The sequence below is a fragment of the Diadema antillarum genome, unplaced genomic scaffold (assembly GCF_040938485.1).
Source record: "Diadema antillarum isolate AM-2024a unplaced genomic scaffold, OU_Dant_1.0 scf00000019, whole genome shotgun sequence".
Lineage (NCBI taxonomy): Eukaryota > Metazoa > Echinodermata > Echinoidea > Diadematoida > Diadematidae > Diadema > Diadema antillarum.
Window position 1 is genome coordinate 2,836,177 of NW_027270908.1, and position 18,099 is coordinate 2,854,275.

The 18,099-nt window shown below is 39.1% G+C and overlaps 1 protein-coding gene across 1 annotated transcript; it reads left to right on the forward strand.

Moving 5' to 3' along the window:
• The first annotated feature begins 8,135 nt into the window (after nt 1-8,135).
• LOC139728625 (myosin light chain kinase, smooth muscle-like) lies at nt 8,136-17,030 on the forward strand. The gene is made up of 8 exons (XM_071639568.1): nt 8,136-8,433; nt 8,881-9,231; nt 10,163-10,253; nt 10,623-10,826; nt 11,448-11,789; nt 12,290-12,442; nt 13,093-13,216; nt 16,323-17,030. The coding sequence occupies exons 1-8, from the start codon at nt 8,136-8,138 to the stop codon at nt 17,028-17,030; spliced, it is 2,271 nt and encodes a 756-aa protein (XP_071495669.1).
• Nucleotides 17,031-18,099: the final 1,069 nt, after the last annotated feature.

An 18,099-nucleotide genomic window follows, 5' to 3' on the forward strand; every position in this document is an offset into this window, starting at 1 on the left:
AAATGTCGCACCGATCATCTTCTTGATTGATTACGCTCAATGGAAACTAACGAATTGATTTTTGGTGACACTTAGTTTCACTAACCCCAATGAACTCCGGTTTCGCCTGTGTATTCATGGGGGGGGGGGGGGGGAGATTGTAATATCTTGCATTTTGATGATATCAAACTTGGGTATGTAGGTAGGGAAATTATGTTTCTCTAGCTTGGGCAAGTGAATTTCAGACTCGATATCGTGTACTCGTCGTCCATAAGTTTCCAGTTATACAATCATCAATGGCGTGTATGTTTATGGTATGGAGAGGTGTGTTCGTGTTACACGATTAATTTCAACACTGATTAACAACAAATGTAAGATGTGAAGTATATGCAGTGTTATCAAGTCAATGCATTGTGTTGGAATAGTTCATTTGTTTGTTCGTTTGTTCGTTTGTTTTAAGAATTAAATACAATAATCTCTTCTACATTTCTGGATGGACCATGCAATATCGGGCATTTTCATACACATTGCATAATGCGCGCCCATCTTATGTCCTATTCAAGTTATGTTTATTGCATGGTATGGAAAATACATGCCACACTTAAGTTATGATTGTATTTGAGGGACCTTTAAGTCAGGTGATACATTACTGTATTCTGCGGCCATGTTTAAAGGTCCTTATTGTTCATGCACTGTTCTGTCTGTGACGGAGAAGGCGAGACCTGTGATCCTATTAAAATCCGACGTCTAAGGCATCTATTTTAGGATAGTGGCTGTCTTCGGTAAACGCTTCCCCAAATCCCATGAAATGTCACCCCAAGATGTCCAGTCGCATTCATGAAAGCACGTGGTAGATTTAAGATATACAAGTGTAAACTGTCTTCACTTTTACTCTTCACAATGAGTGCTGAGATTATTGTTTGGAATCTTAATTTTCTTTGAATCTCAGAGATGCCGAAATTCAAGATGATTTGTGACAATTGCATGCAAAATATTGTCACGTCAGTAAGTTTCATTCACTGACCATGGCCTTCTAGTTGAAATATTGGCTATACCGTATTAATTATATTGTATATGATTACGAAAGCAGAACAACTCAAGGAATCAAGATACTGTCATAATGTATCGTATAAAGGCTCCTGAATCTAAGATTTTCAGGTAGACAAAATTTTCCCCACCCGCCATCCATGTCTTCGTGTTGATGTTATCGCAGAACAAATATGCACCTGGCTAAACGAAAAAAGTATGCATCTCTGCTTTGCGTACGTTCTACAACCTGCCATAAAGATTGTTATCGGTGAAAACACATCTACCACTATTTAGATGGACATCTGACAGTGTAAACATCTTGTTTTAGAAAGAAAACAACGGCTGGAGTAGACCATTGTACGATGGGAATAAGTACAATTGTGATTATGTATCTGCAACAACTTGACTCCAGTAGTGTATCATACGAGTTTTACCTAGAAAGCGAAAAGGAGCAAGGAAAAGGGGTGGGGGTTAACACTACTTATCAGAATTGCAAATGGAAGCGAAAAAGAGATGTTTAAAATAATATTTAGCATACAGTGTGCAAAGATTGAGATAAAATTCTCGTTACAGGCGGCGCGGAAAATCCATTGCGAACTGATATAGAACTTGCTTGAGAAAAAGGTCTTAAATTGGAAATGATTATAGGAAAATAGATCGGCGAGGTAAGAAGAGATGAAACTCAAATGAAGACAGTGAATGACAAATGAATGTCAATCCAGTATTATGTCCAAAGAAATCCTCTAACTCTGTGGCCTATTTCTCGCTCATGTCAACTCACCTTGTGTCTTGATTTAATTGTTTTTTGATGATGTCATGTTTACCGCGAGAAGTTTCGCTCGTGTTGGGACTTAGGCATGTAAAACAGTTTTTTTTTAATTCCACTTGCGGTTAATTTGCCGAGAAGATTAGTTGGTCTGTCGGGAGCAAAGTAACCCCTGTCAGAAAAGTGCATCATCTTTCATTTCTTCTTCTTCTTCTTCTTCTTCTTCTTCTTCTTCTTCTTCTTCTTCTTCTCCTTCTCTCCCTTTCTCATCATGTCTTTCTATATACCGATACTTCTGGGCAATTCCGCGGTAACGGAATTACAAATTAGAGAATTTTGGCTCATATTCTTTCACCCTGTATACAGGATTGATTACTTTGCCTTCTCTTGATACATTTAAAAGATGCAGAGGTACTCACACTGTCACCCCAAATACAAATTTGTTAAATGTTCTCACTTGGTTGGTTACAAAGGAGGTCTATGTGCGATGGTAACGGAATTACCAGAGAATTTAGTCACAACTCAAACTCTGACTTTGGGAGTTGTTTCTCTGAAATCTATAACACATACACTGTAGTTTGTTATCTGATTTCATCTTTGATTGTGTCGACTTCAATTCGGTTGTATTGTTTTTCAAATATTTCATCACATTTTCCAAGCAGCACGCTTTTTTCCTGTAAAGTCAGTGGTAACGGAATTACACAAATGGTAACGGAATTACTCCTTCTGAAATACACTGGAAAAAATACACATTCTTGGTACTCATGTATTTTGAAATGTCTTGATAAAGATTGCTTATGCCTTTAGCTATAATATAACCACTAAATAAGTACTCTCTAGCCTTTGACCTTGAACTGCTACAAGTGTATAGGTGCCAAATGAGTTTTTATTGTCAAAAAACATAAAATGTTCATGCTAACGACTGTGAATTGAAGTTGTAACTATGTCAATCAAGATCTCGTAACTTCTAAGTACCACATCCATCAAAATTTGTCTACTTTTAAGTTAAGAATTTCACACTCTGCAGGTAAATGACATCTAAGACACATGGTAACGGAATTACGCTCGAATAGCCCTACACAAGTACAATTCTATAAATCCAGTCAACAATACTCAAATTTTCTTGTATTTCTTTTGTTGATATCATGCAAGACAGATTTCTCTGTTTCTTCTTCCTAAATATGCCAATAATTGACAATATGTGTGAATTACTTACAGGTATTCTACATAAATATGATGTGCACATGCATAAGAAAATGATAAAAAACTGTCCGGATTGACACTGAATTTAAATCTAAATCATAAAGTGCCAATTTACAGTGCAAGAGCACAATGTGCAGCCCCATCATTGAACACAATGTTTAATATTAAGGATGAACGCTACAGATGCTTGAAACTTTTAATTTGGAAAGTGAAGAGATGCAGTTGTGGTTCAATGACAAGTATAACAAATTACAATTCAATCATAAATAGAAAAGAAAATTTTCTTATATGGTACTGCACCAGTGCTTAATCATTATCATCTATATGTTGTGGCATATATTAATCACTAAAAACTTGTGACATTTTACTAATAGCTGAAGTTGCCCCCTGGTATATAATGTAGTGCATAATTTGATAATTCCCTTACAGTGTAAGTCCTACTTAAGCCCACCAAAATAAAATGAACTAAACTAAAAGGAAATAGAAAACAGCAAAATAACTTTGACAAACTACAACTCTTTGAACCATTAGAGTGAGTCCACCAAATTCTGTTAATTCATAGAAAGGTAAGAGGGCCTCTTTTATCCATCTGCAGCTCACTGTGTTAGAGATAGATTAATCAACCTGTGAATAATGTTAGTATTTACTTCTTACCACACAAAATTTCCAAATGACGTCTTCAGAAACACAATCATGACTAAGCCTATAATTTTCCTACAAGTTTCCTGTCTCTGTCTTTCTTCTTTGACTTTGTCTATTTTCTCATCCTGAGTGTTGCTATATATTTACTCACAAGAAGTGTGCATCTTCTCTTTTGCAGTAAGTTGAATTTTGACTGCCTGAAAGCAAATTATAAAATACACTGTAAATACACTGTAATGGCACTTGTATGAAAGGAAAGTGGATTGTACAGCAAATGGTAACATGAAGAGTAAAGGTAGAAGCAGAAGCCCATTGACTTTAATATTTAAAATCTTCTTAGGATTGGAAAGTATAGGCTTAAATGTTACATTTCAGAGCTGTATCACAATTACTGACTGGGTAAATGTTCATCACAAATGGTGTTTTTGTCTTTATTCCTTTTAAAAAGAAAGGATTAAAGAACAAATTTCAAAGGGTAGCAGATGCTCTGTATCAAATGGGCATGAAAATCAAAATACATGTCTCTGTGGAGGAAAGATCTAAGAAACAAATGAAAGAAGGTAATAGTCATACACTTACCATTAAAGATAAAGGACTTGAGGATGAAAACAGGACATGTTCAATAAAAGGTCAGACTATCGACTTGGTGATAATAAAGCCTTTAGCATACAGAAAGATCAAAGGTGTCACATTCAGTGGGCATCCCGTGTCAAGTAATGACTTCTATCACATTGTGTATGATCCTTCTCTTAAATTCTTGATCCTTCCTCACAAAAATCATTTCTCTCTGTCAGTAGCAGTGCTCTCTTTTCCTTTTAAAGAAATTTTATGTCCTTCCTCTTCTTTGTAACCTTTGTTCAATTTATGCTGCATCACACCCATTTAATAGTCCCTCATCACTATACTTAGATTTTGTATGAAACCATGAGACTTTTTAGCAAGAAAATATACAAATTGATATCTCAGAATTCAGTATTGAGAATGAGTATCTGTAGCAAACCCTATAAAGTTATCAGTTAGCACAGTCTCCATGTACACATGTAGTTCTTGTACATGAGAGAAGGTGAAGGAAGGGAGGAGACTTTCAGCACAAGAAGTCTTGTCAAGCGTGTACCCTGATGTCAGGACTTACTGTCAGAGGTATCCAGCTACACTGTATGCTGAGTCATGTCAGTGTATCATACCATACATCTATTTCAACTTTCACTCCTTTACTGCCAATCACTAACACTGTTAAGCTCAATAATAATGCCCTGAAGCTATTTCATGGACAGTTCACATACATATTGGCACGAAAGTAGGATATGTCATTCTCTTCCATATTAGATGTGCGTGTAATTCCGTTACCATGTAATTCCGTTACCACAATTACAGAAGAACTGAAGGAGATATTTCACAAAATGTTTTGTGACTTTTCAGGGAGTCACATGTAGAGAAAAAATTTACAAGGGGAGAAAAAATCAGTGATTAGTTTGTTCAGGAGAAAACTTTTTTCAATTTTATGGTAACGGAATTACGTCAATTTGTCAGTAGATTTTGAACATTTCTCCAAAAAATATCATAATGAGAGTGACTGAATGCTTCATTAAATGTGATTGTTGAAGCATAGGAATAAAAATGTGGAAGTATGGATAAAGCAGAGAGATATTTAAGTTGTTTCATTTTAAATTTTCATTTAATATTGTAAGATTTTAGATAAATACAATAAATAGTCTTCCAACTTCAAAAGTGTGTACAACAAAAACGAGGAAAGTTATTGGTAAAGGGTTTTTTGTTTCCGTAAATACAACAATCCGTCTGTACGGGAAACTTAAATTTCTGAGCATTTACTTAACTTTTAATTTTGCTGTTTTTGCCCTTCCCATACGGAATTGCCCTTCTGTCTTTGTCTATCGATCGATCGATCGATCGATCGAGTCGTCTGTCTGTTCTTTCTATCTATCTTCATAGCTGTCTCTTTCTTCTCTTTCTGTCTATCTCTCAAAGAAATATACGCGCACACATAATATGAGCAGATATAGAGTACATAATAATATATTTGTATATTTCTCTCTTTTTTCTGTCTGTCTATCTTTCCTTTACTGAACAACAACAACAACAACAAGACACAAAGAGCATTTCGTAAAGGAAGAATGATATCACTTAAAAGTTTAAATTTTCTTTTCTTTGCATTCTTTGGACATAAATTTACTACATGAGGTAAATTTAGGACAGCAAACTGTTTGATGTGAATAAAGATTCTATATGCCTTAATTATACAGTAGTGTGGTTTTTAATAATCATAATTTCGGCATGGAAGCAAAATATTTGACCAAAGAAATGAAAATGGAAAAAAATGAGACAGTGGGTACATAGATGTATACATGTACGTGCATTTATGCTTTGTGAAAGATATGAAACATGTTCAGAACTATCAAAATCATGCGCCGTTCTAACAAGACATTGATTTATAATGGTTAGGTGATATGAAATAGTCATGTGAATTACAACGTCGTAAGAAGTCAAATGGGAACAAACTCTGTCAGCTGAAAACCAACTATCCTAGATCAAAGTAAAGTTCATGTGACAATCGGTACGGGAAATGTACAGCACATGCATCTTTGTAAAGAATTTGCCACAAACCAGCAATCTAACAATGAATGTATGAATCGCATCCAAATCACACAATATTTACATTATGTGGTATTATCAATTTTGTATGTGGTGAGTTCATCTACCTGTATACGTTGACCCATCGGTGTGTTGTGTTAACGCTCTACACTCGAAAAAAAAAAAATCAGCCTGTCACGATTTTATTGTTGCCAGTTACAAACAAGGGGACACCACAGCGTACATACGTTAAGTGTACATTATCACCGTTGTAATCGCGACAGTAAATACGTCTACACTTCGCCTGTTTGTAAAGCTCTGTATACAAGGCGTGATTGGATTTTAAGCCCATGCACAACACCGTTCCTCATATTGTTTCCAAATGTAAGGTCCAGAGGTACGTCTGATTAACTTGTTTCCGTGGTATTCCTCACTAATTAGCATAAATGTGGTCAATGACGAGGGACGAGGAGTTAATTGAAAAAAAAAAAAATCGTCAAATGCACCTCTGTAGAAATAACGTTGCAATTAAGTACAAGTCCGGAGCTAACGGTCGGTTTTGGTCGACAAACCCCACAATGCTCCTTTTTTTTTTTTTTAATACGGCACTCGGTCAGATATTGGGTCATCACTCATAAAATCCAAGGGGAAGGAATATAGGATGCATTTCTTCGCAATTACGTAATACTGTATAAATATTATCACATTACCCACAATGAAGACGTTTTGCTTGACCTATATAGTATACCTTTTGAAAAATTCATCAGTCGCAGCTAAAATGAGGTCGATTTTTTTTTTTTTTTTTGGGGGGGGGGACATAAAAGATGTTCCAGCAAATAAGGGTCACTACCTTAGAATAGACCAAGGGTATCATCAAGTCTAATATTATTATGCCAAACCAGTTTGTGTTCTGAAATGTCACGGCGCAGACAAGAACAAACCTCAAAAGGGAGGCGGTAATCTCGAACGGTCTGCCGCATAATCCTATTCTGTACTCCCCATGACATTTAAAGTGGAGCGTATTAGTGCATGTAATAAGAGGGCATGTTTACGGGTTCGTAAAACCATCGGTCCGGTCCCTTACGCACTGCCTATCCTTTGCCAAAACATTAACCGACGAAATTTAGTATCACATATTTGCAACGTTAAAATAATCATATACATGTACATCAAGTTTGTCACTCAGTCGTATGATTTCAGTGAATTATGTCTGTAGTTTATGAATCAATTACTCAAAATTGTAATTATATATCTCTGAGTGATGGCATGAACTTTCTATATTTTAATGACGGGCAAATGAAAAACAGTCCTTTAAGCCATAATATTGGGCTGTTATTTTATCATGTTAAACATATATGCGAAGTCAATAATCAGGCCAAAATGGTAGTATTTAAGGATACTTAAATTTGCAATGTTCATATTTACTGTGTACAAATCATGACATTATAGAGTCATAGAGAGGAAAGAATCCAAAGGTCATTGACCTGTCAAGGCTGTTCCTGGAAAATTAACCCTTTGAGTGGCGATTGACACATACAGAAATCCCACATCGTTGAACACATTGTCTGAAGTCCCTTGCACACAAAGGATAAAACAAAAGTGTAATATTTTTTATGTCCGGAAGTTTATCTCAAATATTGCCGTACATCTCTACTTTAAAAAAAAAAGATTCCAGTTGGCATTTCACGAAATGAAATATTTATAATTTCAATCCCACCTTACATGTCGTTGAACAGCAGCCGACACAGAATACTATATTGCTTTCTTTTTGCTTCTTTTTTTTGTGTGTAAATATATGATACTATACTGTCTTGTGTATTGTTTGCTGGTACATTTACTCTTTTACCTCGGTGGTGGAAATAAATGAAGTATAATGAAAACGAAATACAACTGTACTGTAAATGACTACAATCGAAAATGTCTCATTATGACGTCATCTACAGCTCCTGCCAGCATCAAGGATGCCCCTCGCTCCGTCCAGGCAATGGCTGGCAAGGATCTGACCATCACGTGCAACTTCGTGGCCATCCCCGAGCCGGACGTCGTGGTGTGGAGCAAGAACCGCAAGACCATCAAGGAGGACGACAGGATCGAGGTCGACGAGACGGAGACGAGCACGACGCTGATCGTGGGCAAGGCCACGCACGCCGACGCCGGCCGCTACACCCTGCTGGTGGAGAACGAGCTCGGCTCCGATGAGGCTACCATCAACGTCAGCGTACTAGGTGAGACGACAGACCAAGCCGGCATTTTGTGTTTGTTTGTTTGTTTGTCTGTTGTTGTTGTTTTGTTGGTGGTGGCGGCGGTGGTGATGGTTGTGTTGGTGGTGATGCTGACTTTTATTGGGGGGGGGGGGGGGTGGTGTTCGACATCAGCAAAGATTTGTCTCATTTCGTAATATTAATACATTATAGCACCTATCTGTAATGGTAAAAATATGAATGTATGCACATTCTTTTCTTCACATGAAACACCCTGGATTTACTGAAATAGCCGGTCGTGGTTCTCCCACTGTGACTAGCAATGGGCAGCAAACGGTATCAACCAGGCACATTGTGCCATACGCTTGAATGAATGAATTTCATTAGGGGTCACCAGCACAGATCATTATTGAAATTGACAGTGGTGTTAGCAGTGATATGATGCAATTTTTGCCCTTCGTTCGATTCCAGACAAACCCGACCCGCCGGTGGGCAAGCCGATCGCTTCACACGTTACTCGCGAGTCACTCACTCTCTCATGGACCGGCTCCAGCTACGACGGGGGTAGCCGAATCACCGGGTACGTCATTGAGATGCGTACCGCTGGGGACAGACCCGAGGGATGGCAACGCGTGGCCACCGTCTCCAACACCTCCCACTGTCTGGAGGACCTAAAAGCGGAAACAACATACATCTTCCGGATCAGCTCGGAGAACGAGTTTGGGATCAGCGAAGCGGGCCAGGAATCCGATGAGATACTGACGGTTGTGAAGGAGCAGAAGAGTAAAGCGCAACCAGCGAAATCCGAGTCTGACTCCGATCGTAAGCCAACTCCTGTTTATTGCTGCTTGTTGTATAGAAAGGAATATAAGCAGAAAGAAGATAAAGAAACACATGAAGCTGTGGCGGAGTGCCTTTGATTAATTTTGAAAATGAGAAAAATCCATGTTGAAATAAAGGATGAAGACAGATTCAAAGTTAGGTGATTATGTGATTGAAAAGTAATGTCAGGATTCATCCCTAAATTTGTCGTTTGTTCAAACACTAGTGTGATAATGAATGATATGTGTTAGTCCTAACAATGTTGAATTGAGGATATACATCGTACGTGTCTTTATTTATTATCATACTTCAGATTGTGATATACACCTACTGGTAATGAACTTTAAAGCATCAGCATAGTACAGTAGCACACTTTTTTTATGGGCATAGCCGCATATACGTCGCATGGGTGTTGATGCGTGAGCGATTGGTTAGTCTAAGTATACAGACTTGAAATTGTCGCGTGAAGATTTATCGCCACAGGCAGAATCATCGTATCTCGGGTTTTGCCTTTAGCCAGTCGGAGACTGGCATAAAGTGAACGAGTTTCATCACCCATCCATACAAACCATGCTTATCTATTACCGCCCTTTGCGATGATAGTAGCGACCTTTAGTTCTGCGACGCGAACGCGAAGGCGACGCAGACCCCCGCCGGACGGGGAAACAGCTGTCTCGAGTATTTGCAGAACACCATTTTTTTGCCAAAATGGCGTCGTCTTACTGTTCGCGTCGCAGATCTAAAGCTCGCTCGTTTCGTCTGTGATTGGAAGTTCATGGTACATAATCATGAAAACGTTGGCATACATGCTAAAAATGTGCTGTTAGAGGTGCTTTGTTGACTTGTAATTGCCACCGACATATCATAGACAAGGAAAATGGTAGTAATTTGTCTTGTTTTGTTTCGTTTGGTTTTGTTCTCTTTAATGTAGAAGATGCAGAGCAGGTCGAGTTCCGTCACGTGACCATCAAACCCGACAAAGAGTTCTCGGAGAAGTACGCCATCAAGGAGATTCTCGGAAAGTAAGTTCTGAGAGTCAAAGTTTATACAAACTTGCCTAATAAAGCTTGTCCCCGACTATCGCGTATAGCTTGCCCTAGATTTTCCTCCTACAATAGTTTTGTCTGTCATGGCAACAACTAAATGCATACAAAATACATTGCCGGTATAGAAATAAGTTGAGTATACAGGTGGATGCAATAGCTTGTTACAAAGTCCTTAGATGAGGGATAGAATAGAGAGTTAAATACAGTAGCAAACCTGCTTATATTATAATAATAGTTCATTACCAGGTCATGCAGGGGAGGGGGGGTATGTCCACACATTTGAAGACATGAAACAGGTGTATTAAATAGGATGATCTGACCCATAAATTATCGATGCACTGCCAGGGGTCGATTCGGCACAGTACACAAGTGCGTGGACAAGGTGACCGGTAAGGAGTACGCCGCTAAGATGATCAAGACCATCAAGGCTAGCGAGAAGGAGGCTGTGAGGAACGAGATCGAGGTGATGAACAAACTCCATCACGCCAAGCTCCTGCAATGCCTCGACGCCTTCGAGTCACCCAAGCAGATGATCATGGTGCTGGAGATGTGAGTATATGGACCTAAATAATACCCATGTGTGTGTCCGCCGGGTGTCTATGTGTGTGTCCGAGTGTCTATATGTATGTCCTAGTGTCTTTGCGTGCGTATGTCTACAATGTTTATGGCTGACGTGTTTGTGTGTGCGTATATGTCTATGTTTGTGTGTGCCTCTTTTTGTGTCCGTGTCCGTGTATGTGTCAGTGTCTCTGAGACTGAGCGTGTCACAGGGAGTGTCTGTCTGTTTTATTTGTGTTTGTGTACTGATACACATTGCAGAGGACATAATGAAATGAGAAGCTCGAAAGTCTAGATCCTCCAGGGCCAATATTGAATTCATAAATGTGAAATATTGATAGGCAGATTTATTCACAACGAGTAGAGTTGAAGTGTAACTTAGAGGAAGTGATGAGCTTAATGTGCACGTGGACAGAAAAATTCTGAAATATCAAAAATTGTCAGTATAACGAAAGTTATTGCAACAAACAATAGTTGTATGCCAGCTGTCCGTAACCACTTGTAGCCGATCAGCTTTTTCTTTGTCAATCTATCAATTATTAAGGTTTCAGGTTGATAAAATTGTCAATGTGACCTGTTATAATTTGCCTCTTGTGTGTATGTGTGGCGCAGTGTGAACGGCGGAGAGCTGTTCGAGCGGGTCATCGACGACGACTTTTGCCTGACCGAATGTGACGTCATCAAGTTCATGCGTCAGATCAGTACGGGCGTGCGTCACATGCACCAGCAGAACATTCTCCACCTGGACCTCAAGCCCGAGAACATCCTCTGCGTCGACAAGACGGGCAGCCGCATCAAGCTGATCGACTTCGGCCTAGCGAGGGCGTTCAACCCCCGCGAGAGCACCAAGGTCATGTTCGGCACGCCAGAGTTCGTCGCCCCGGAAGTAATCAACTACGACGCCATCGGCTTCACCACGGACATGTGGAGCGTCGGGGTCATCTGCTACATTCTGTGAGTGCTCGCCGAAGAAAGATTCTCAAACTTTATCTATTGATATTACATGCGATTTTTATCTGTTTATTTATTTATTATTATTATTATTATTTCTTCTTTTTTTGGGGGGGGGGGATAAAGAAAGGTTTATGATAAAGGAAAGAAAAGTCTATGCCATGTGAAGAGGTGTTTGTGTGACATCTTAATCAATTTTTCCACATATTTTTCTGGTATAGTTTTGTGCCAAGGTAAGTCACGGATACCGACATAATATATCAGAGCATTACATATATATCATACTTTACCGAGTTTCTACTTCTCAAGTTGATGTAGAGCGGTGCGGTATGGGTACCATGCCCAATTCAGCTACCTCCAACTCACTGTGTAGCTACGTCTGAGCAGTAAGTTGTTTTTTTATCATAAAGTCCATTATCTGGATATACACGCATAGATAGTGAAAACCTCGTGATCGCTGATGTAACATTATGATTATCGTTTCGTCCGCCTTCCGCCCCCAGGTTGAGCGGCTTGTCTCCCTTCATGGGCGACAACGACGCCGAGACGCTGAACAACGTGACCCTGGCCGAGTGGGACTTCGAGGACGAGGCCTTCGACGCCATCTCCGAGGACGCAAAGAGCTTCATCGACGGTCTGCTCATCCAGAAGAAAGAGTTAGTCCGCAAATCCATTGTTTGTTTGTTTGTTTTTCTCTCGAGCTGATTTTAATGTTGTATGTCATATTGCTATTTTAGTGATAGGATCCGCTCGTCATACATACACTTATTGTAACGCTTTTATATCTTACTTTCCTTAACTTCAAAACGCAATAACTTTACTGCCGATTTATCTTGGTTCTTATTCATGACATCAAAGGTTTAGACGGTGTCAATAGCTCAGTTTCAAGAGTAATTTCAAGTTACTTAGAAGATGAAACATAGATCATTTTCGGTTACTTTTGGGGAGAGAGGAGGAAAAAATGGATACATCTTCAACCTAGTCTCGTATTCCTGTTCAAAAAAAACAAATTAATATATAATACTTAATTATTTCCCAAACATACCTTTTCAAATACTCTACAGTCCTTCCTTTAAACTTCAGAATAATAATCTATACTTCAAAAAATGCCATTACATGGGATGCTCTATTTTGTTTTGTTTTCTTGGGGGGGGGGTGTCAATATTATTAGTGCTATGCTTCTTTTGTATAGTCGTTTTGTATTGTTTGTCTCTATGAGGATAATTTGTGGTTCGATTATTGAAAAAGGAATTGGAATGAGTACTGCAGTAGACTGTAGATAACTTCTTCGTATCCATGGTTACAGGGAAAGGATGACAGCCGATGGGTGTCTGGAACACAAGTGGCTGCGAAACGACTCCAGTGACCTCAAGAGCAACAAGATCAGCACTGCCAAACTCAAGAACTTTGTGGCAAGGAGAAGGTGGCAGGTACGTTCACCTATACCTAGAATATTCCTAAACCAATCATGGCTGAATTTATCGTGAAGGGATGGATTTACCAAGTTTTGAGGGCGATGCAAAAAAAAAACCAACTACAACAAAAAGCATATCAATTAAAATGCGGAAGGTCATCAAGTAAATCATGTTCAGCACTGCTAGGAATTACCAATGTTAATACTCAAATGATGCCACCGTCTTTGAGGGCTACTTGAAATGATTATACAAACAAAAGGAAATATAATGAATTTTGCAAACCCAGTGCTGCAGCGATCTTTGTATTTTTTTACTGCTCTCATTAAAGTGGATTTCTTTCAAGATGGCTTTCTCTTTAAAGCTGCTTTATTGGGAATTGGTGCATAAAAAGCTGTGCTTTTTACATCTCGGAAGAGAGTATCTTTCTCTTTCTCAAATAAGTTTCCCCTTGTTCCCCTTTGTCGCTTCCGTTGCTTTCAAATTCCATATCTATATTCGTTTTTCTTCAATTTCGTTCATTGGTAGTTGTCATTGTGTACGTATTACTGTGATATCTATTTCCCTTTATGTCATAGTCTGGTATAATCTCCCTCTTGTTTCCCCCCCCCCCCCCAAGCCCCATCTCCCCTCAAGTTCGTAACATCCTGTATATGTATATGTGTGTATGTGGTGGATATCTTTTCCTTGGGTAATCATTACATGCCATATAAAAGGGTTGGTGATAAATTTGGGATGGTTGGGGGAATTTCGCTTTCCATATACTTGTTAATCAAAAGATTGTTCTTATGTTCTTTAGCCATTTTCTCTTTCTCTTTGTATAGATATCTCCCAAGTTATACATGTACTCTCTGTCGACACCAGAGTATATATTGCTTATTTACCTTTGTATATACCTCAAAACGGGCTTATAACAGATCTAAATGAGTTGCATATAATATATAATGTTTGTTGGTATCTTTTATTGTCTTATTTTAACAATACCGAAGGGTTCCAATGGCAACTCATGCAGCATAATTATTCTCCTTTTCAACATTAAAAGAAAATTACCGGATAAACTTTGACAAAGCACATGAACAGGTTACCAATTTGAAAGTCTTATCCTGAAGAATACTTGACATAAGATATGTTTTAGGGGGGTTGTTATTATTGAGGGGGCATAAAAAATTCCTTTCTTTCTGTAGCCTATACTCTATTTATGTTTCATCTTGATCTATTTTCTATGGACCTACCGTATGTTTTCTTAATTATTGTTCCCGTCTTTCATGTTGTTTGTTCGTTTACCTGTTCTTCGTACGGAGTCTTCTTTCTTTCCTTTCTTATAAAGAAAAAAGTTCAAAAGAGCTTTTTGCCAAAGGCTGATAAACTTTTTGTTATGAATGTTACTCATGTGTGTCGCAAGTTTTCAAAGTTAAAGGGTAGAAATCGTTTTCACATCTTTCTGTTGAAGCAGAGTGGATCAAACGAGTTAGATTCGAGCTCGTCTGATGTGGAAGAATCAACGGACGATGTACGTGTACACGTGGTATACGGTGCTCGCTTTTTGTGTGCGGTGCTAATACTAACAATCACCAACAACATGTTTGCTTTTATTATTCAAAACAGAGTGGTTTGGGGCGCAATATAGCCAATGGCGTGGTACTAATATTCGAGGGTTATTTCATATCTTATATCATCTGCGAAGAGGAACTACTAACAGTTTTTTTTTGTTTATAAACCTAATAGCTCATCTTTTCCTTTTAAGAGTGGGATTGAATTTTTTATGCAAGACTGAGGTTTGAAGTGTTCACAAATCATTCATAAATGCGATTATGATTATCGTCCGTCGTTGCATTCAATCATAATTTTGTGCTTTACATATCGATAACCTGCTCAATCATTATTTATTCATTTGTCAGTATATTAATAAACTGGACATGCACGCAATTAAAATCACGGTTAATCTACGGGTTAAAGAGTCTCTCAAAGTATACATATAATGGGATAGGAATGATAAATATGTCTTGGTTAAAGTCACGTGGGTGCAAATCAATGTCACCATCCGAGACATGACGTAACAGTGTATTACTTTAGGTCGTCACGGCTCATCTTCACGCATCGTACTGATGCCTCGTAGACACTCAAGAAAGATAAAACTGAAGACTTTAAAATAAACGTTTAAAATGCACCTTTATACAGTGGACTCCCGTTATCACGAAGTCCTCGGGACCCACACCGGCAGTTTTCAAACGTTATATCGAAATTTCTTCATAACCGAACAAATAAACAATAAAAAACAGAGAGCCATTATGTTGCGGCCTGAAAGTTTACTTCGTTGTAACCGGAATTTCGTTATAACCGTGTTCGTTATAACGGGAGTGCACTGTAGCTCTTCTCTCATTTGAAGCTCTGATATGACATATTTCGATCGAATAAAACATTGGAATTCAAGGTTAATTTTCGACCCTTTCATATGAGAGAAAATAAATGAATCTATCATTAATTCGTGAGAGCCACGTTTTTTGGGGAAAGAGGACGGGATATAAGGAAGCACTTCTAAAGATCAGCCACTGACGTATTTCGGGCATTTATGAGATGGCTAGTCACGTAAGCACAACTCATGGCCTTGTTAACTCATACCTCATATGCAGTGATGCTTCAGTTTATTACTATAATAATTTCTAATTTCATATTCTGATTGACCCAATGACGTCACTCATGTAACATTTCTAAGCTCGTTTTATCTAATGCTTTTACTCCATATTTGAGCATCATTATCATAATTTTTTTATATAATTTTGAATAAATTGCTGAAATTTCTTGGAGTGCAACTGGTGTATGCAGAACCCAGATCTGACACAGGAAAGCAAAAACTCGTATTCTGTTTAAAATTACAAATTACGCCAACAAGAATTGCGAATTAACATATTTCATTAATTTGAATTAATGTTGATTTATCAAGGAAAAGAAAAACTCGTCAGTATACAGAGTGGCGTGAACCAAGTATCATTGAAGAACAAGTGCAACAACTGAACTTCACTGCTCAGTCATTTCTCGATTGAATGAGACCAATGCTGATATGTATCATCAATTCTAGGTTCTAAATACATTACTAATCGTCATCAACACCATCTCATTTCCACAGAAAACTGCCACAGCCGTTCGTGCCATCGGGCGTATGGCGTCGCTTTCGCTCTTCGGAAGCGCCAAAAAGTCTGCCGACACCAAGGCCCAGTCCCCGGCGCTTCCGTCGCCGAAGGAGAAGGTGGAAAGTGAAGCGGCGCTTCCAACGCCTCCCAATAGCGACATCCAAGCAAAGACCGAGTCTTCTGCAGCGCCATCTACGGCGAAGACCGAAAACACTAAACTCGAGAGCGAGCTTATCGTGCGAGAGGATAGCGTGAAGCTTAATGCGCAACCCAAAGTAGAGGATGTGAAATTAAATGACAGCCGATCAGCAAACGACAACAAAAAGGCTAGCGAGGAAGCGGCGAGCGACGGCGCTGACGAAGAAGGAGACGAGGTTGATGGTCTGAGGAAGGATTTGAACCAGAACATTCCGGGAGCGCCTCACTTCACAAAGGAGATGGTTGACTGCGAGGTCTTCGAAGGAGACAGCGCGCGCTTCGACTGCCGAGTGGCAGGTGACCCAGAACCGGATATCAAGTGGTTCCAAGATGGCGTCGAGATCGAGGAGAGCGCTCGATTCATCTTTGACTACGACGACGGCGGCCTGTGCTCGCTGATCATCAGGAGGATCCAGGAGGACGATGAGGGGGAGTATTCGATCATGGCAACCAACAGCAAGGGGGAGGCGACATGTGTGGCGGATCTACTGGTGGATGGGTTCTAGAGTTTAGTCTTGGCATTATCAGCAGATGAAACCTTGAAGATCTAATGTGCGCATGGACGTTAAATCAGTATAACACACGAAAGTAGTGTGGGCAAATGTCTGTTGTGCTATGTCCTTTGTGACGTCAAACAGCAATAACTGCGGTCAAGCTTACAGCAATGACAATTACATGTCTCTGCGAGAACGCAGCCAGATACAGACAAATTGGATATGGCTTTGCGGCTCTTCTGCAGACCACGTGCACAAGGGTCGAGTCAAAGTTGAAAGATATGATTGGTGCTTCCGAAATTAACTTTGTAATGGCGATTTTTTTTTTTCTAATCACAGAAGCAAAGTAAACAGCAATAAGACTCTGTTTAGTAGATAAGATTGAGTGGCTTCAACAGCGCGGGGAATGTCCGATTTTCCCAGGGCTAGAAAGATACACCGCCGGACAGGGGGTTCGCCCAGTTTGGAAAGATCTACAACAGTTTGCTGTTACAAGCCAACCTCGATAGGAGCAGAGCGAGGTGTCAAAAGGAGCATTTGTCTACCTTATGGAGAATAAGGTGAACCTATGTTGCATATCTTTTTATTCTTATGAGAACAAAATAATACGTCAATACATTTTTGACAATATTCTTGTTTTACCTATCCTACATGCGGCGGAATGTTCTTTTCTTTTTCTTTGAATGGTGTTTCAGCCACATCAAACTACAGGTTAAAATTTGAGACTTTTGTTATATTACCAGAGGTAACTTATTCAAACATGTATTCATTACGATATTTTGTATTATCGTTTTATAGAACATGGACTTCAGCTGCCAAAGTGTGTAAAATCTACGCACTTGTATGCTTGTATAGATATAAGATTGTGCTTATTGTATGATTGTTTTCTAGTGTTTTGTAAGGTAAAACACGGACGCAGCATCCGAGACGACTGTTTTAGCTCCATTGTGTATTGCGTTTTACGAAACGATAACATGTAATGGCTTCCAACAACAAAACGGAGTGTTTCCACATCTGGTTTAATCCAGCTAGGCCTAATTGCTCTTTGATATCATTCTTGACGGATGAATATCGAGTCACA